Here is a 21,267-nt window from a genome sequence, read left to right on the forward strand (position 1 = left end):
AAAGAGGTATTTTCAGAGAAACCTAAGGAGACTTGTATGAACTAATGTGAAACCAAGTGAGCAGAACTGGAACAATTCATACAGTAACAACATTTTGAAAACAGCTTTGATAGACTACCTCTGATCAATGCAATGATCAGTCATATTTGCTGAAAAATATTGCCTACCACTTGAAAGACAGGTGATTAACTCAATATGCAGAGTGAGGTATATTTTTGGATATGGTCAATGAAGTACTTTTTTTCTCAACTATGCATATTTGTTGTTCAGTCATTTCAGTCATGTTCAGTTCTTCATGGACTCATTTTTGGGGTGGATATTTGGCAAAGTTAATAATGTAGATTGCCATTTCCTTCTTCAGTTCATTTTACAGATGAGGAAACTGAGACAAATAGGGTTAAATGATGACCCTAAGGTTATATAGTTAATAATTTTTTTCTTTTTCTGAAGATGATAGTAGGAAAGAGAAATTAAAATGTCCAAAAAGAAATTCCAAAACTTAAGTCCAAAAAAAATAATTAGTTAAAAAAAATAAGGAGAATGAAAGAAGAGGGAACTTAAATTGAATGATCTCATTTTTATCTGTGAAGTAAGAGGGAACCCTTAGCTAAGAGGGAAAGCAGAAGGTTTGGAAGGTTTCAGAAGGAAAGAAGAGATTTGGAATAGCTTCTGTGGGACTGAGATAGGAAATCAATTAGGAAAGAGAAAAAAGACAGCCTTTCTGCAAAGAAGACCCTATTGAAAATTAATAACTTAAATTTGTATTGCATCTAGATTGGTTGTAAGACTTCTTCCAGTTGTATTTTGCAGTGTATGAGTAGGAAAAGGAAAATGGCAGAAATAATCCAGGGCTGAGATTTAGTTGTTGAGTTTAGTGTTTGTACCAGATGACAAGGGATCTTAGAACAAAGCACAGGTTAGAGTTTAAATGGCTAACTATTGGATTGCAGTTAGAGAGGGAAGAAAATGAACTAAAAGAAGAGGTGATAAAAGGAGAAAATACTGGAGGTAGAGGATTGAAGTTTTTGATGATGACACATAATAAGTTTGGGGCTAGGGTTAGGCATAGAGGGAGGTAAAATGATGGAAGTTATGGTCAGATAAAGGAATATCCAAGGCATATCCAAGAATCTAATTAAGGAAATGAAACATTTCCAGGTAATGTTGTTGTAATCTATGTAGATAGCTAGGTAGAATAAAGAAATAGGTCAAGACTGAATACAGAGTAAATGGAACCATCTAATTAGATATTGAAAATGATAAGTAAAAGCACAAGAGTTGGGGGTAAGAGGACTATTAGCCAGTTACTGAACACCTTAAGAAAAAAAAAATGAGTTGGTGAGAATAAAGGGAGAGATGGAGTGAAGTTGGTAAACTACAGTTACCGTAATTTGAACTGAGTAGAAAATTTTGATTGAGTATATTTCAAAGGAGAGTAGATTACTGAATGAAGGACATGAAGAATGCACACCAAGGGTTATTAGTTATTGTTGACAGTTATCGTTATCATTGCTATTATTATTGCAAATATTTCTATACTGCTTTAAGATTTGCAAACTGTTTTATGTGTATTATCTTGTTTTCTACTCTCAATAATCCTGGAAATTAAGAGTTATTATTATCCTCATTTTGCAGATGAGGAAACTGAAACAGAGGCTATGACTTGACCAGGGTCACACAGCCAAGAAGTTTCTGAGGGCAGATTTGAAACCAGATCTTTCTAACTACAAATTCAGTGCTCTATTCACTATACCATCTAGCTGCCTCCAACTCCCTCTCCAGGACTAATGTGTTGAGTAAATGAGAAAAGGCACAAATAATGCTAGAAAAGAAAACAAGTGTTTAGTATCATCAGAGAGGAGTCAAGTCTCAACGGAAAGAATATCAGAGAAGATCCAAGATGAAATGAAGGCTTTTTTCCCCTTAAAGATTTGATTTATTTTAAGTTTTACAATTTATCCCCTAATCTTACTTCCCTCCCCCCACCCTCCCCACAGAAGGCAATTTGCCAGTCTTTACATTGTTTCCATGGTATACATTGATCCAAATTGAATGTGATGAGAGAGAAATCATATCCTTAAGGAAGAAAAATAAAGTATAGGAGATAGCAAGATCAGACAATAAGAAATCAGTTTCTAAATTAAAGTTAATAGTCCTTTGTCTTTGTTCAAACTCCATAGTTTTTTCTCTGGATACAGATGGTATCCTCCATTGCAGACAGTCCCAAATTTCCCTGACTGTTGCCCTGATGGAATGAGCGAGTCTATCAAGGTTGATCATAGCCTCCATGTTGCTATTAGGGTATATAGTGTTTTTCTGGTTCTGCTCATCTCACTCAGCATCGGTTCATACAAATCCCTCCAGGCTTCCCTGAATTCTCATCCCTCCTGGTTTCTAATAGAACAATAGTGTTCCATGACATACATATATATCACATTTTGCTAAGCCATTCCCCAATTGAAGGACATTTACTTGATTTCCAATTCTTTGCCACCACAAACAGGGCTGCTATGAATATTTTTAAACAAGTGATGTTTTTACCCTTTTGAAGTACAGTTTGTTAATCAGGAATTCCAGAGGACAGAATGGAAGGGGTTGATGGAAGTGGAATATGAATAGGCTAGAATTCAAGAGAGTGAATGATGGGGCTGAAACAGAATTCTGGTTAAATGTCTGGTTATTGATGAAAGAAACAGGAGAAGTCAAAGGAACAGGTAGTACAAGGTAGTAGATATGAAGAATATTTCATAGAATAACAGATAGATTTGAGATTTCTATAACTATTTGGTAATATTCTTCAATCTCTTTCCTTGTTAAAAATTTATAACTTGCGGGCGGCTAGGTAGCGTAGTGGATAAAGCACCGGCCTTGGAGTCAGGAGTACCTGGGTTCAAATCTGGTCTCAGACACATAATAATTACCTAGCTATGTGGCCTTGGGCAAGCCACTTAACCCCATTTTCCTTGTAAAAACCTAAAAAAAATTTATAACTTTCATCTTCAAAATATCATTGCTACAATAAAATCTTGAATAAAAAAACTCAAGTAATAGTTTGTTCATGAATCTAACTAGATCCAGTTGTGATCAAACTTCCAACTTTGGCCTTAGCAGCATCTTTTCATGGATATACTTGAGAAGGGCCATCATCCCATATCTCTTGCTTCAAGAGTGAATTCTGGGATAGATAGGCTACTCAGCACTCTTTGAAATCCCAACTTTTGTTTTCAGGTTCTAACTCTGGCAAGCAATGAAAGAATCTCCCTCAATCCAACTATGAGGCTCCTGTTTGAGATTAACCACTTGCGCACAGCAACCCCTGCAACAGTCTCCAGAGCAGGTATATCTCTGATAAATGGAAATAAAAAGTTGGAAAAATATTTCTCCAACTTTAGCACACTCTTTTGCTGTTTCCTAGAGAGCTAATAAAGAGATTAGGTGCTCAGAAAGTCAGAAAAACTCAGATCTTATCTAGTCTTCTGCCTAAATCTGGATTCAGTTTGATTATTTTTCAGATTAATGTAGAAAATACTGCAGAATACTAACTATAAGAAAATTTATGTGATTTTTTTTGTCCCTTAGTTGAAGATTTCACTATTTGGATATAAGACAAGCAGAGTGCATTTTAAACAAATACATGTATCCAGCATATCATATTCAGAGAAAACTCTGTGGCTGAGAAATGAAGTTGCCCCAAAGGTGGTCATTTAACATATAAGGACAGGTATCTATAAGGCAGTTTTGTAGCTAGTTCCTGGATGCCCAATCATGAAATATGATGCATCATTGCAATTCTAGTAGTAAATATTCATATCTTAGATATTAATGGCCCTTAACCCCCTTAGTGTCCAAATATGAAATTTCTCTCCTGATAGTAGAATGAGGAAAAATTGTTTATTCTCCATCCAGATGTGAGAAACTCCTAAAGATTTTCTTAGTATCAGGTCCTTTGTGAACTTCAAGCTATGACTTTTTACTGAGTAAGTCTCCTAAAATTTCTAGATAAAAGTTCCTCATGTTGATAAAAATGTTCCAGTTGTGTAAATACATATATATTATATTATATTATATTATATTATATTATATTATATTATATTATATTATATTATATTATATTATATTATATTCATATATTAATTTATAAACATATATATGCATATGCATATGTGACTTCTCTTTCTTGTACCACCAGGAATATTGTACATCAACCCTACAGACCTGGGTTGGAATCCTCCAGTGAGTAGCTGGATTGACAAGAGGGATATACAATCTGAACGAGCTAACCTAACCATTTTGTTTGACAAATATCTGCCACCTTGCCTGGACATACTAAGAACAAGGTAAATCAAAGAATAAAAAAAAAATCTGGATTAAACTTCTTAAACAGGAATATACCCATAATCCAATTCTGTCAAATATCTCAGGTATGCTGCTATACACTCTCCTTGAAAGTATATATTCTGAGTCATTATCCTAAGGTAAATCAAATAATTGAGAGTAATATATATCATATTCATGCTACTTGCTGACTCAGACAAGGGATCTGAATAATGACTAAGACCATAATGGTTGTTGTGACTACTAAATGGATCTTCCAGGTCCTTCCTTAATATGGTCTGATGGTTTTTTTGATCTTAGTTGAAAATCAAGAGCTCAGGGTCCTAAACAATTGATCTATAAACAAACCTAGAGATGAAGATGGGAGCTTTATGCTTGGAGTAAGGCTGACTTTCTGATGCTGAATGTGTCCAGACTCATTTATTCAGGAACATTTTCTCCTCTGGGATTCAGGATTATGGCAGTTATGGAAGAATATTCAAATATGACTTCCAAATTATGCATAGTTATCATGCTTTTCTTCTTTTTCCCTTCATACAATGCTAATTATTCTTATAAAAATGTGAGCAGCTTTCCAACCTACAGCAGTACCATTATGTTAGTGGGTTTTTTCCTCTCCATCTTGCCATTCCAGCCATAGAATTGACAAATCCAAGGTATTTTCACTTCTGATTTTATTCTTTCTACTGACTTTGTCGTGCTAATAGGGTGCAAATATTGTGTATATGTGTATATACAATGTTTACACCATGTATATACATATATATATTTATACACACACACACACACATATATATATATATATATATATATATATATATGATAGTAATGTGATAATGGGCATCCTTGTTTCACTCCTGATCTTATTGAAAATGCTCCTAGTTTATCCTCATTATATAAAAATTTGTTGTTTAGATAGATACTGCATATTATTTTAAGGAAAACTCTATTTATTCCTATATGTTCTAATGTTTTTAATAGGAATGGATGCTTTGTTTTGTCAAAGGCTTTCTAAGCATCTATTGAAATAATAATTTGATTTCTTTTGGTTTTGTTATTGATATGTTTAATTATTTTGAATGTTTTCCTAATAGTGAACCATTCCTGATTATCTGGTATAATTTCTATCTGATCATGAACTATTATCCTTGTAATAATTTGTTGTAATCTCTTTCCTAAAATTTTATTTAAGATTTTTGTGTCAATGTTCTTAAAGAGATTGGTCAATAATTTTTTTTGTTTTGACTCTTCATGGTTTAGGCATCAGCACCATATTGTTGTCATAAAAGGAATTTGGCAGAAATCCTTCGTCTCCTATTTTTTAAAATAGTTTATCTAGAAGCAGAAGTAATTGTTCCTTAAATGTTGGTAGAACCCACCTGTAAATTTATCTGTACATAGAGGCTTTTTCTTAGGAGGTTTATTAATGGTTCCTTCAATTATTTCCTCTTCTGTTAATCTGGGTAGTTGGTATTTTTGTAAATATTCATCCATTTTACTCAAGTTGCCAAATTTATTGGCATATGTTGGGGGCGAAATAACACCAAATTATCTCTTTAATTTTCTCCTCATTGGTAGTGAGTTCACTCTTCATTTTTATAGGGCTGATTTTTTGATATTCTTCTATCTTTTCTTTAAATCATATTAACCAATGGTTTATCTATTTTTATTGATTTTTTTCACAAAATGAATTCTTAGCTTTATTTACTAGATCAATGATTTTCTTGCTTTCAATTTTGTTACTCTTTCCATTGATTTTCAGAATTTCTAATTTGATATTTAATTGGGCATCTTTAATTTGTTCTTTTTCTAGCTTTTTTAGTTGCAAACTCAATTCCTTGATCTCCTCTCTCATTATTTTATTCATATAAGCATTTAGAGATATAAAATTTCCCCTAAAAACTGCTTTGGCTGCATCTCATAAATTTTGGCATGATTCTCATTATCATTTTCTTGGATACAGTGGTTGATTATTTCTATGATTTGTTGTTTTATCCACTCATTCTTTAAAATTAAGTTATTTAGTTTGCAGTTAATTTTTGGTTTATCTTTCCATGACATTTATTACATGTAATTTTTATTGCATCATTATTTGAAAAGGGTGAATTGATTATTTCTGCATTTCAGCATTTGATTATAAGGATTTATATGACCCTAATACATGGTCAATTTTGGTATAGGTAGAATGTGCTGCAGAGAAAAAGGTGTATTCTTTTCTCTTCCCTTTGTTTTCTCCGGAGGTCTATCATATCTAAGTTTTCTAAGATTTGATTCACCTTCTTAATTTCCTTCTAGTTAATTTTGTGGTTAGATTTATCTAATTCTGAGAGGGGGGGGTTGAAATACCCATTATTAATATTTTGTTGTCTTTGTTTCCCCGTAATGTGTTCCACTTCTCCTCTAAGAATTTGGACTATACCACTTGATGCATACATGTTTAATAGTGAACATGGCCAATCCCTTTTAATGCAATCTATTTTTGCTTTTGCTTCCTCTGAATTCAGTATCCCTGCTCCTGCTTTTTGTACATCTGCTGAAGCATAATATATTTTGCTCAAATCTTTTACCTTTACCCTATGTGTATCTTTCTGCTTTAAATGTGTTTCTTATAAACAGCAAATTTTAGGATTCTGGTTTTTAGTCCATTTTGCTATCTGCTTCCATTATATGAGATAGTTCATCCCATTCAATTTACAGTTAAGATTGTTAATTCTGTCTTTCCCTGTTTATCCTTTTCTCTTTCCTTTCCTCTTACTCTTCCTCACTAATGTTTTATCCCTTTCCCATTTAACTTTTCTTTTTAATTTTAACTTTATTTTCCCACCTATCTTCATCTTCCCATATCAGTCCCAACTTCCCCTTTCTTTCCTATCCCCCCAACCCAACTTCCTTGTAGAGTAGGATAGATTTTTAAACCCAATTGGGAATCTATGTTATTCCCTCTAGGCCAAATCTATTGAGTAGCATTCATTCAATATTCAAACCCTTCCCTTCTTTCCCTCTACTATAATAGGTCTTTTTGCCTCTCCACCTATTGTTATTTATCTAATGCCTAGCCTTCTACTAGTTTAGTCCTTTTTATGTTTTTGTTGTTTTAACCCTGCCTTATACTTACCTCTTTGTCAAAATATATTCCTTTTTTTCTGTACTGCTAGAAGTACTATTCTCAAAAATTGATTGATTGATTGATTAACAGTATTGCCTTATATTCACTAAATAGTCTCCCTTCTTCTATCTCATTAGAAATATACTTCTCAGGAGTCATAAATCAAATCAAATTATAATCACTTTTTACCTTACTCCCTTTTCAAGTACCATCTTGACTCATAATCCTCATGAGCCAAAGCATCATGCAAAACCAAATCAATTCATGAACCATTTATATCTCCCCCACAAGCTCACTCCCTCCAATTGTAACCAAAGTGTCAAGCAAAGCAAAATCTCTTCCATGATGTCCCTCTAAATACCCTCTCTCCCTCATTGTCTGTATTATTCCAACCATAGTCCTACAACCTTCCCCAACCAAAATATCAGCTACACTCTTCCTCTGACACTTTAGTACCCTCATCAAGGTACTAAAACCCCCCTTAACTAAGATATGTATTATCATTTCCCAATCTCTTTAAGTTCAACCCTTTTAAGTACCATCCCACCCTCTGCCCCTATTGTACTACAACCCTCTTTAACTAAGGTATATGGTAAAGTATGATTACTTCTAATTTAAGTAGGTATAGAGCCTATAAGAACTCTAAGTACTGGGACACCTTGAAAGTCTCTCTTAAGGACTTTAGAATTGATTGTAAGGCATGGAACACATTGGCCACAACCGCCCATCACAGGGTACTCTCATCAAAGAAAATGCTGAGCTCATGGGGACAGCTAGGTGGTGTAATGGATAAAGCACTTAATCCCATTGCCTTGCAAAAAAAAAAACCTAAAAAAAGATCTGGACTGTACTGAACAAATTACAAAGTGAAAAATGGAGCATTAATTAAATGCCTACCAAAGGTAAAAAACCAATACTTACACTGAAGAAGTTCACATTGTATCTGGGGAGGCAATATGCATAAATATATATATATATACAAAATAAATGTGCAAAGGGTAAAAAAAGAAAACTTAGCAGAGAGCTTCTTAATAGGTATGACCTGTATAAAGGACAAACAAAGGAGATTGAGGAAGGACTGTCAAGATAGAGGAGAAAATGGTGTCCCTAAAACCTAAAGAGAATAAAGTATCAAGGAGAAGTAGATAATCAACCACATCAAAGGCTGTATGTGGTCTCCTTCATTAGACTGTGAGCTTCTAGAAGGCAAAAACTATTTTTGTCCTTCATATCCCCAACAGTTTGCACATTGTCAAAATACAGTAGGCCCTTAATAAATATGGACTGACTTATTTCAAACTGTTAAGGGACCCTAGGGATCACTTCATTGAATGCTTTCATTTTATAGATAAAGAGAACCCAAAGAGAACAATTTACTTATATAAACTCAGAATGTCTTTTTAGTGGTTAAAATATGTGCTATAACTCAGAGCTAGTTAACTAGTTAGTTACATGGCACCTACTCTCTATGTAAGGGAAAGTGGGTAGTGTTGTGAATAAAGTGAAAGGACTAGAGTCAGGAAGACTCATTTTCCTGAGTTCAAATTCAGCCTCAGACACATATCAGCTTGTGTGAACCTAGACAAATCCACTTAGCTTAGTTTCCTCATCTTTTAAATGAGCTAGAAGAGGAAATGAAAAAGTATTCCATTATCTTTGCCAAGAAAATCCTAAATAGAAGTATTTTGAGGTTTGTATGGTAACTACATTCTGGTTTTTCTAGTAGTTCTTATGAAAATGGGTATCCTTTCATTCTTGAATATTTACAAAAAGTCAGACATGATTGGACTGACTGAACAATAGCTCTCTATGTAGATTTCAGAAAACAAAAATGGGCAAAGTGTGCCATTTTATATCTGGCAGCACCACTATCTATAAAAGCCTCAACTATCATATATGGAATTTCTTGTCCAAGATAGTTTGGATTGTATATTTGCTCCCCTCTCCTTATTATTGTGTTTTCCTTTTGAACAGATCCATTTTAATGATATGAGTCATAACTGAGAGCACTCCTCCAGATACATTTTTTCTTCTTTTTTAATGATGTTGACTTTTGAGTTGATTGTTATTTAAATGGTTTTTGTTTTTTGCTGTTTTCTATAAAATTATTTTCTTCTGTTATTTCCTTTGCAGATGCTTAATCTGAAATATTTCCTTGATCATTAAATACAATTGTAACTTGTGTGTTCTCTATTGAGAAAGTTCTTGGTGAAATGGAACTGTGTCAGTTCTCTATTTGGAATAGAAATCTTTTATCAGTTACATTTGATTTAAATTTTTTTTTAGTTTTTGCAAGGCAAAGGGGGTTAAGTGGCTTGCCCAAGGCCACACAGCTAGGTAATTATTAAGTGTCTGAGGTTGGATTTGAACTCAGGTACTCCTGACTGCAGGTCCGGTGCTCTATCCACTGTGCCAACTAGCCGCCCCGTGATTTAAATATTTTTCTAACTCAAAAACTTTCAAAAAGATGAAAATTGAAAGCTATTTTTACATATGATTAGAAAATAAAATAGCATTTAAAAAATAAGTATTTTTTTACTCCATTGTTTCTCTTCTATTTTCATTGAATTTTTCATGGAAAATGCTTTCTAAGTTTATGTAATCAAAATTACTTTTTATCTTTTATGATCAAATTCCCTTAGCCAAAGTTTAAAAATACCTGATTTTGTTCTTTTCTCTTTTAATGAATTGATCATTTAGATTGAATATACATTTGGAGCTTTATATGGTAACTGCTTTCTGGTTTTCCCCATAGTTCTTATAAAAAAGGTATCCTTTCATCTCTAATTTTCATTCTTGAATTTCCCAAACACTGAGCTACTTGTTTCTTTCTTTTTTTAGGTTTTTGCAAGGCAATAGGGTCACACAGCTAAGTAATTATTAAGTGTCTGAGATCAGATTTGAACTCAGATCCACTTGACTACAGGGCTGCTATACACTGCACCATCTAGCTGCCACTGAGCTACTTTTTTCAGTTGCTTCTTTCCTAGTTTGTTAAGCTGATATACTTTTATTTTTTTAATAGTATTAATAATTTCTGCCACTATGTTATAATTTGTGGTTTGGAAATGCTGTATTACCTTCATTTGAAGTTATTGCTTAATATGTATCATGATATTCTAAATCTTTTATTCATCCAAATTTCTTTTTTTTAATCCTTCCTTTCGGTTCTCTAATATACCCCCCTTTCCAGGAATCTGATTGGTGTAACATGAAATTTGTACATTAATTTAATTCTATTATCATTTTTATAATGTTGGCTATCCCAACCAAAAATGAATAAATATCTTTTTTCTTTTTTCTCATTTTTTGTTTTATTTATTTTATATTATTGCAATTAGTTTGTTGTGAAAGTGAACATAGCCCCACTTCCCCCAAAAAAGATAGAATAGTGAGAGAGAAAGAAAAGTGTTCTTCAGTCTGTTCAGATTCCAACAACTTTGTCTCCAGGATGAGTTGCCTTCTTTATCATAAGTTGACCAAGGAAGTCGCTTCACTATTTTTCCCACAGTTGCTGTTACTAGCTATATTTCCCTGTATTCTATTCCTTCCCAATCTCACTTATTCTATTCTCTCTCTCCTTTCACCCTGTCCCTGCTCAGAAGTATGTTGTATTTGAGTACCCTCTCCCATGATCTTCCCTTTCTTCTATCACCCACTCCCCCTTCCCTCACCCATTCCCCCTTATCCCATCCCTTTCCTCTAATTTTTCTTTAGGGTGAGATAGATTTCTATATATCCTATTAAGTGTGTGTGTGTTTGTGTGTGTGTGTGTGTGTGTGTGTGTGTGTGTGTGTGTTATTTCCTCTCTGAGCCATTTCTGAAGAAAATGAAGGCTCACTCATTCCCCCAGCCTTCCCCCATTCTACTCCATTGCAAAAACTTTATCTTAACTCTAATATGAAATATTTTAGCCCCTTCTTCTTCATTCCCTTCCTCCCAGTACTTTCGTGTATCACCCATTGACTCTATCTGATTACTATATCATACCATTATATTCAACTCCTTCCTATGCCTTGTCTATATATACTCCTTCTAACTGCTCTTATGAATGAGAAAGTTCATATGAGTTATCAGTATCTTCTTCCCATGCAGGAATACAAATAGCTCAGCATCATAAAGTTCCTCATATTTAGTATGTCTTGTCCACCCCCTCTGTGGTTCCCCCAAGTCCTGTACTTAGAGATCAAACTTTCTGTTTAGCTCTGGTTGTTTCAATAGGGAAGTTTGAAAGTCCCCTGTTTCATTGAAAGTCCATCTTTTCCTCTAAAAGAGGATTTTCAGTTTTGCTGGGTAGTTGATTCTTGGTTGTAAACCAACATCTTTTGCCTTCCAGTATATCATATTCCAAGCCCTATAAACCCTTAATGTAGATGCTGAAAGATCCTGTGTAATCCTGACTATAGAGCCATTGTAATTCAATTGTTTGTTTCTAGCAGTTTTTAGTATTTTTTCTTTGACTTTGGAGTTTTGGAATTTGGCTATAATATTCCTGAAAGTTTTTCTTTGGGGATCTCTTTCAGGAGGTGCTCAGTGAAGTCCTGCAATTTCTATTTTTACCCTCTGCTTCTAGGATCTCAGGGCAATTTTGCTATATTATTTCTTGAAAAATTAAATCCAGGCTCTTTGCCTGGTCATGATTTTCAGATAGCCCAATAATTTTTAAATTATCTCCTCTAGATCTGTTTTTGAGATCAGTTGTTTTTCCAATGAGATATTTCACATTTTTTTCTAATTTTTGATTCTTTTGGTATAGTTTTATTTCTTCCTGATTTCTCACAACGTCATCAGCTTCCTTTAGTTCCATTCTATGTTCAAAGGAGTTATTTTCTTCAGAGAGCTTTTTTATCTCCTTTTCCAAATGACCAATTCTGCTTTTTAAGGCATTCTTCTCCTCATTTTCCTTTTGTGTTGTTTTTTCCCATTTGGCCTAAATTGGTTTTTAACATTTTATTTTCTTCAGTATTTTTTTGTATTTCAACAAACTGCTGACTTGGTTTTCATGATTTATCTGCATCACTCTCATTTTTCCTCCCAACTTTATCTCTACCTCCCTTAATTGCTTTTCAAAGTCTTTTTTGAACTCATCCATATCCTGAGTCCATTTTCTATTTCTCTTGGAGGTTTTGAATACAGAAACTTTGACTTTGATATCTTCTAAGTATGTATTTTGATCCTCCACGGGACCAAAGTAATTTTCTATGATCAGATTCTTCTTTTTCTATTGTTTACTCATTTCCTCAGTCTATTACTGATTTACCTCACTTCCAAGGCTTCGGGGGTGGGATTGGGACACAGCATCGAGACCTTAATTCATCCAAGGTCTTATGAGACTGCTCTTTTGCCTATACTCTGGCATGTGGACAACCACAGGCCCTCCCCCTCTGCCCTGGAGCTGTGAGGAGGATCCCTGATCAGCTAAGGTGGTATGGGGCCCAGACTGCAACTGAGTATGGGTAAACAGCAGACTCCTGCCCCAGAGAGGGTAGAGGGACCTCTGCAGTCTGCCTCGACCCCCTTACCATCTGTGGGTTGGGAGCTCTGGAATTGCTGAGGCTTCCCCAATTCCTGCTGCAAGTTCTCACTGCAGGGCTGTTCTGAGGCCAGCCCTCCACTCCATGCCCACTCTGGTGTGGCAGAGTTCTCTCACCACCCCTTCAGGCTGTCCCAGTAATCCCTGGGCCAAGAGGTCTGGAAACCACCCCCTCTGCCACAGACCCATGTGCTCCCAGTGACCCAGGCACCCCATGGGGCTGTTCCTGTAAGACTGGAGCTGTGGCTCAACTGCACTGCACTACACTGCACTGCGACTGTGCTGCGGATGCGGATGCGATGCTCTTTCCAACTCCTAGTTCCAGTGTAAAAGAACTTTCTTGCAGATCTTCTAAATTGTCTTGGAATGGGAAATTGTATCACTCAGTCTTTCTGTGGGTGCTGCCCCTCTAAATTTTGGCTATAGTCTTAATCTGATGACTTTCAGAGTTTTGGGGGGGAACAAGTTTCCAGGAATTCCTGCCTTCATGCTGCCATCTTGGCTCTGACCCACCAAATAAATATCTTTCCAATTATTTATCTCTGTTTCTTTAAAGAGTGTTTCTTAGTAATAGTTATACAAATCTTGTATATATGTTGGTAAATTAATTCCTATAATTTTATAGTTATTTTAGAATGAAATTTCTCTTTTCTTCCTGATTGTGATTACAATTTTATAGAAATTTTTTGGAGATATATATATATATATATATATATATATATATATATATATATATAATTTCATCATATTACCTTGTTAAATATATTATTTATATCAGTGAGGTTTTTTCTTTTTTAATCATTCTTTGTGTTTTTCTAACTAAACCATCAAACTGTCCACAAATAGTGATAAGCTTATCTACACAATATTATTTGTGCATTTATTTTTCTTTTCTTATTTAAATGCCTAGCTTTTCTAAGGCTATGTCAAACAATAGTAGATGGTTATCAAATTTGAAAATGACAGAAAGCTAGGCAAATCATCTAAGTAACTGGATGGCAAGTCTCAGAATCCAAATAATATTAATAAATAATAATCTCAAAGAGGTAAACTGATAAACTGGAGGGAATGAGAAGAAATTTAAAAACTAAATATAATTTCCATCACTGATTCAAAAAATTTGCCTTATAAACTCAGGAAAAATAATTTAAGTAATTCATATTGAAGACAGACATAGATAGCTGGATAGATAGATAGATGATAGATAGATATTTAATGGACTTCAGGGTCAAAGTAAGTCAACAGTGAAATGAAGACAAAAGATAAAATAATCATAGATTTCATTTAGTCTCAAGTATAAAAGTCAATTCTGACATGGACCTTTTAGAACTCTGGTAAAGTCTATGATTCTCTTTTCAGAATAGTTTTGGGGGGTTTAATGCATAAATCAAAATTCATCAGATTACAAGAGAAACAAATCATGCTGAAATAATTATGAAAATTCTTTTTAATTCAAGTCCCCAGGTTAAGAATCCTTTGGACTAGATAATCTTTAGGGTCCTTAATAGTTCTAAAGCTTTTGATCCTATTGAAAAACATAATTAAACTACAAAGGTCTTAGTTGAGAGAAACATCCTTGAAGGAAGATTTTTTTTAATACTTTTTGGCAGCTAGAGAAGGTAAGGGAAACTAAGAATACTTTTTTTGTTTCAAATTATCAGTACCTATGAGTATAAATGTATAAGAGAAAAAGTATAAGTATATAGGACAGAAGGGTATTTGAGAAGAGAAATAGATATTAAAATCCCCAACCACCAAGGTTGCCAGGACTATACAGTCTTCTATAAGAAACAAGTTGGTTGTGAGAGAAGGTCTCTGGTAATGGATCCTATTAACTCTCTTTTTTGTCTAGATGGGGAAATTATCAATCCATGGAAATAAAATGTGATTTTAACAATTTCAAAGAACTAGCAACTTAATGAAGTTGGTTTAGAAAAGCATCTAGAAGCTTAGTCCTAATCATATTTTATATGTATACATTTAATTTTCTCTCTTCAGATTTAAAAAGATTCTTCCAATACCAGAGCAGAGCTTGGTTCAAACTCTATGTTACCTTCTTGAGTGTCTTCTAACAAAGGAAAATAGCCCCCCTGATTGTCCCAAGGAACTTCATGAACTTTATTTTGTATTTGCTACTATCTGGGCTTTTGGTGGAGTGCTGATTCAAGACCAGGTAAGAGAAAAGTATTTTTATTCTGATACTAATTTGATAAAATAATATTCTGATAATAATTCTGTGCATCTACAAAATATATACTATGCAATGAGACTATGCGATGAGAAAGACAAAAAAGTTTGTGATAAAACTATTAAGATGAATTCACAATAAATTGTTAGGTTTTCATGAATGTCAGGCTAAATAATTTGAATTTTACTCCATAAGCAATAAAAAGTCATTGTCATATATTGTCTAATGAGAAAAAATGCTCCCTTGCAATTGCTGATTACTAGAAGACATTCAGTAGTCAGTTCACAGATCTATATATTTAGAGTGGGCATTCTCTTAGACACATGTAACACTATGGAAGAGTCAGTATTTATACATACTAGGCAGGTTTAAAAAATTATGCTATTAACCTTTAGACCTCAACCCTTTACTGTAACACATATTACTTCACCTTCCCAAAAAAGTAACTATGTGCCTTGGAGAATGTAATTTTATAGCATTAAAAAACATATGCATTTATAAAAAGTAATGTCTAAAAGTATCAAAGTTCTCTTTGCTTCAGCATCCTAGGAGGCAACCTACTTCACTTGCAGTAAGTCAGCTCTGTTCTAGGGTGATCCCAAAACTCCTGAGCATCCTTATAATCAATGCAATCATTGAGTTATCAAACATAGTGTTGGCTCCTACCCATAATCCCTGCTACCAGAGAAATTAAGACTAAAGGATCTCTTAATCTTTGGAGTTCTGAACTTCAGTGGGCTAAGTCCATTGGGTGTAACTACAAAGTACAGTAGCAACAATAGTGAAGCCCATGGTCAGATTGGGGTGGGGTTCAAGGAGAAGGAGGAACCAAATTAGGTAAGCAAGGTCAAATAACAGTGTCCCTGACCAAGTCACTAAACCTTTCACACCCTGTTTCCTCATCTGTAAAATGGAGTTAATAATAGAATGTCCCTCCCGGGATTGTAATGGGCATCAAAGGAGATAACACATGTAAAGTGCTTTGAAATTCTGCTCAGTATAAATGGTAGTTGTTGTCTTGGAGAATATTAGCGTCTGAGAAAATATTAGTGACTCTTTGCCATTCTGCCTATTTTCCTCATTTTAATGTATAGCATGTATGTATGTATGTATATATAGTCATAGAAACAAATCAATACATTTGCAATACAATGCAAATTCTCATTCTTTCCTCCTAGTCTATAACCCATCTGCAGAAATTGGGTACTATTTTAAAATCAATCTACTGAAGCTGTGTTTGTTAATGCTTTTAATAGTGTTAAAATCTTTTTAACTTTGTTCCTGCATATTATTTTCGTGGTTATCATGTAAATTAACCTTCAGGTTCTGCTCATCTCACTTTGTATTAATTCATACAAGTCTTTCCAAATTTCTCTGTGTCCATTATATTCATTATTTTCTATCAAAGTAATCAATTACTAATGTTTATTCATTCCTCAGTTGATGGACATCTATATTATTTGAAATCTGCTATAAATATTTTAGTGTATATGGAATTCCCTATTAGGGGACTGGGGTGGGACAGGAAGAGTAATAATTTATAAATAAATATAGATGTCCAAAAATGTCAGTTAAAAAATTAATTCACAGAAGAAGCAAAAAGAAGTGTGAAAGGGAATGAATGAATGAATGAATGAATGAATAAGGCATCAAGTGCTTGCTATGCTCAAGCATCATGTTAAATGCTGTGGATACCAATAGAAGAAAAAAAGGGTTCTAATTCAAATTAACTTACTAATGGGGAGATAACATATATGAAAGATTTCAGGTACAAAGGACCTTAATCCATTTTCTTTAATGTTATTTCCCCTGATAAAATGATATCTATATCTGATGTTGAACCATTTATAAGGCCAAGGACTAGGGTGGCAGCAACTTTTCTTTTCTAAGTCTTTAGTTGCTATGTTTGTTGCACTTGCAGGGACAGTTATCAATCCAAATTTCCTCAGGGACTGCTCCTGAGAATGATGCTTCAAATCATTGAGCTTAAAGTACTGCTATTCCTAAAACTCTTGAGTTTAAGGCCCTGGGCTGTCTCTCTCAGGATCAGAGGGAGATGGTGGTCAAAGTCAAGGTGGTAGTTTGACTTGCCTAGCACTTGCTGTCTCCTCTTCTCCCTCAGAGTGCCTCAGTACTCCAGTTAGAATGGCCTATCTGCCTTGTGTTTGGCAATTGGTGGCAGTTGATAAGGAAGTCTGACCCCTTTTCCCAAAAGATGCCTCACCCCCACCAGATGATGGATATGAAACCTGGATGAAACAGAACCAGTGGACCTGGAAATGTGGTTGCTCCTCAGCCTCCAGTGTTTATCAAAGGGGACACAAATAGAGCAGAGTTTTTTTAACTGCCTTATTAAATATAATATAGAACATATAAAATATTCAAATCACCTAACCTCTCACTGTTTTAAGTAACTCCATAAAACTATAATTTGCAGAAAAGATTCTATTTTGCTTTGCTATAAGTGAGTTTTCTTAACCAGGAGTTCTCTATGACAAGGAAATTGAAGTCAAATTCCTACTCTTATGACTACCTTAAATAACAAGCTCAAACTGTATATAACAGTTTCATTTCTTATAAAAATTCTATCTTATTCTTTTTTTAACATACATATATAAAGGTATGAGATAGGATGATAAACTTTAATAAATGATATTCCACAAAGAACACATCTTCATCCAAATTTATTGATAAATGGAGAGAACATAAAATATCATCATATTTATTGTTTAAGTAGGGGAAAATGATATGATATAGAATGCTAAAATCTCTCTTCTGATGAAAAATTTCATATGCATATGGCATAAACAATACAAGATTCATTCAAGGATGTAACAACACATGTAATTTTGTTTTATTGTTAGTGAGTCATAAAATGAAAAAGTATACTCACCAAAGTTTTGCCACTATCAAAAAGGTATCCAATGAGAAGTACAAATTAAAAAGGGGTTCCCTTGATGCCAAAGACCTCTAGTGTTTTCTGCTTACAGATGACAGAGTACAGAGTACGGTGATCTATGATCACTCAAGAGTTCAGACTAGCTATCCAAACAAGAAAACTGTAAGGGATAAAGAATAGACACTTTCCAGGGGGCGGCTAGGTGGTGCAGTGGATAGAGCAGCAGCCCTGGAGTCAGGAGTACCTGAGTTCAAATCTGTCCTCAGACACTTAATAATGACCTAGCTGTGTGGCCTTGGACAAGCCACTTAACCCCTTAACCCCAATGCCTTGCAAAAAAAACCCTAAAAAATAAAAAAAGAATAGATGACTGTGATGAACAATTGGATATCTAGCCCATGTAGATTATCTAGTACTATCTATATCTTGTGTGGACTGCAGATAGACAATGAGCTAGCCCATTAACTTAGAGAATTTTAGTTAGTTAGTTAGTTTTACCTTTTGTAGGGCAATGGGGTTAAGTGCCTGAGGCCTGAATTCGATCTCAGGTCCTGACTTCAGAGCCAATGCTCTCTCCACTGCACTACCTAGCTGCCCCTAGCACATATATTTTAAAGATAGTATTGTATCCAACAATATTCTCCCAACAATAATTAAAAAAGGAAATTGTACACAAGTAGAAAGAGGGCATTAGAAAATTACATAAAGAAAATGGAAGATGGGCTAGCATAAAGAGCAAAAAGTAATTATATTCTATCAACATCCATCTAATATCAGATCTAGATAAAAAGAAGGTCCCTAAAATGTTTGACAGATTTCTGTGGATAATTTTGTTAGATGACTTAGATAAATGGAAAGTATGAATAACTTATAATCTGTTGGGGGGAATTTCTGAGATCATAAATTTCATCAAAATATAAGAGAAAAACTATCTATCCTCAATCTGTGCCTTTGAATAAACACAAAATGTGTCTGTACAGTCAAAGCTGTGTTTATGTATCCTTTCATGACTAGGATGTTCTGAAAACCAGAACTTCAATCAGTTAGCAAGCATTTTTTAAGTATTTCCATGTGCCAGGGATTTTAATAGTGCTATGATACAATGACAGAAATTAAATACTCCCTTCCAACCAAGAAGTTTATTTTCTTCTGGGAAGATAATATATATAATTTTGTTATTAATTAGGGAACTTCCTTCTTATAAGAAGCATCAGCTCTGCACTGACATAAAATGTATTATTTTAAAGCTGTCTCTATCTCTCTCTCTCTCTCTCTCTGTCTCTCTCATTACACTTGCAGAGTTCCATGAAAAAATCTCTTTAACAGCAAAACTGACATATGATGGGACATCTAGGGTTTCTCCAAAAAGGATTAATAAAGTCACTTCTAGGAAAAAATGCTCAATGTACAAAATATCAAGTTTACAAAAACTATTCATTTCCTATACCACAAATCAGATATTTTTAACTAACAAAATATTTATATGAGAACATTAATATATACTTAAAAACATGAAACTAATTATGTTTCCAATTTTGTGCATCTTTTGGAACTGATATTTCAATTTTATCTCAGACCTCTCTATCCAAATAATTTATGTCAGCCAAGGTATAGTTTAGGCTTTCTTAGTTCTTTCAATTGCAGCATCTTCCTAATGGTGACTATTTTCTCCTCTAAGAAACAGCAGAGTTGCAAAAGAACATTTTTCAGTGAACAGCCAGCACAAACTTACAAATCCATACACTCTTGAATTGACCAAAAAGCTGCCAAGGTTAAAAATATCTGTCCCTCAGAACTACTGATCTATGGTCAGGGAAAAAAGCAGGAAATAAAAAGAGGTAAACAGTCTCACCTACACAAATATACACTGATGATGACTGCCATGCTGAGACTCCCATGGCTGCTGCCAAGAGAAAGGAGACAAATCCTTTCCCCATAAGGGGTAGCCCTGACTCAGTCTAGAACCTTGTTAATTGAGGTTTACTGTGAAATGTAAGATACTCATAGGTTCTTCATGGATTAATAGAAGGAGGTTTACTTAATCCTAACATACAAAGTACACTTGACAAGGATAAAGTAACACTTACCTTGAGTAGATATAGCACCCCTCACTTCCATATGAAAACATGTCTCTTCTGCAGCATAGTGTATGGTGGGTGACTCTCATGGTCTTGTGACATCCACCAAGTCAAAAGGAACCTAACTCCACATGAATGAATCATTTTATGCCTTAGGATGACCAGGAAGCCACACCAATATAGCTTAGAGGTCACCTGGCACAACTTAAATCTCAGGCCCCTGGTCTAATCAAGCACCAAGAACAGAAAAACTAGGCTATCCTATTTTGAAGAAAAAAGAGAATATTCTGATAGATCATTCAATAAAAGTCCAAAAGAAAGTGGGCAGTATCAGTCAATCCATCCAGATATTTAAAGTCTTTCAACAATTCTTAGAACTCACTGAATGTGGTTCTTCCTAGGTCCTTCATCAGCCATCTTTGATACCATTCCCAAACACAGGAAGGACCAACCAAGAGTTGTTGGTAATGTATGTCTTATAAATAGTGGCATGCTCAGATTCCTGAGAAGTCCCCCAGGTCAGCAGATCAAGGACCTTCCCTCACTATTCCTCTAACTCTTTGCAAAATAATTTAGGAAGTAGGTGGGAGAAGAATAAGGTATTAACAGTTCAGGTAAGTCTTCAAGTAGAAATAATACTTGAAGAAAACTAGGGATAATAAAAGAGAAGGATAATGAGGACAAGATTTCTGGATAAATGGTACAGTGTATCCAATGACAGAGATGAAAAATGGAGTGTCATCTTATCATATGGTAAAAATAGGAACAGCAAGAAGGTCAATTAGGTTGGACTGTAGACTATATGAAGAGGAATGATGTGTAAAGGTAAAAAATAGGTGAGAGTCAGAATATAAAGGACTTTAATTGCCAAACAAAGGAATTTTTATTTGATCCTAAAAAGCAATAGGAAGCCACAGGAATTTTTAAGCAGGAGAGTGATCTGAACTTTAGGGGGGAAAAAATCAACTAAACTAATGAAAAAGTCAGTTAACAAATATAAGTGCCTAAATGAGAGTTGTGGCCATGAGGAGAGAAAGGGTGACATGCTAGATAATGTGGAGTTAAAATCATCATGTAGTTTCTCCCTATTTTCCTAATATAATTTTTAGTATTATAACCAGTTAAAAA

The 21,267-nt window shown here is 34.4% G+C and overlaps 1 protein-coding gene across 1 annotated transcript in view; it reads left to right on the plus strand.

Moving 5' to 3' along the window:
* DNAH9 (dynein axonemal heavy chain 9) overlaps positions 1 to 21,267 on the plus strand; it is a 546,775-nt gene that overhangs the window by 299,772 nt on the left and 225,736 nt on the right. The window contains exons 31-33 of the mRNA XM_074225133.1: positions 3,229 to 3,337; positions 4,190 to 4,337; positions 14,973 to 15,147. Of these exons, the coding sequence (XP_074081234.1) occupies positions 3,229 to 3,337; positions 4,190 to 4,337; positions 14,973 to 15,147 (432 nt within the window). The remainder of the gene's footprint in view (positions 1 to 3,228; positions 3,338 to 4,189; positions 4,338 to 14,972; positions 15,148 to 21,267) is intronic.

This window comes from Macrotis lagotis, chromosome 2 (assembly GCF_037893015.1).
Source record: "Macrotis lagotis isolate mMagLag1 chromosome 2, bilby.v1.9.chrom.fasta, whole genome shotgun sequence".
NCBI lineage: Eukaryota > Metazoa > Chordata > Mammalia > Peramelemorphia > Peramelidae > Macrotis > Macrotis lagotis.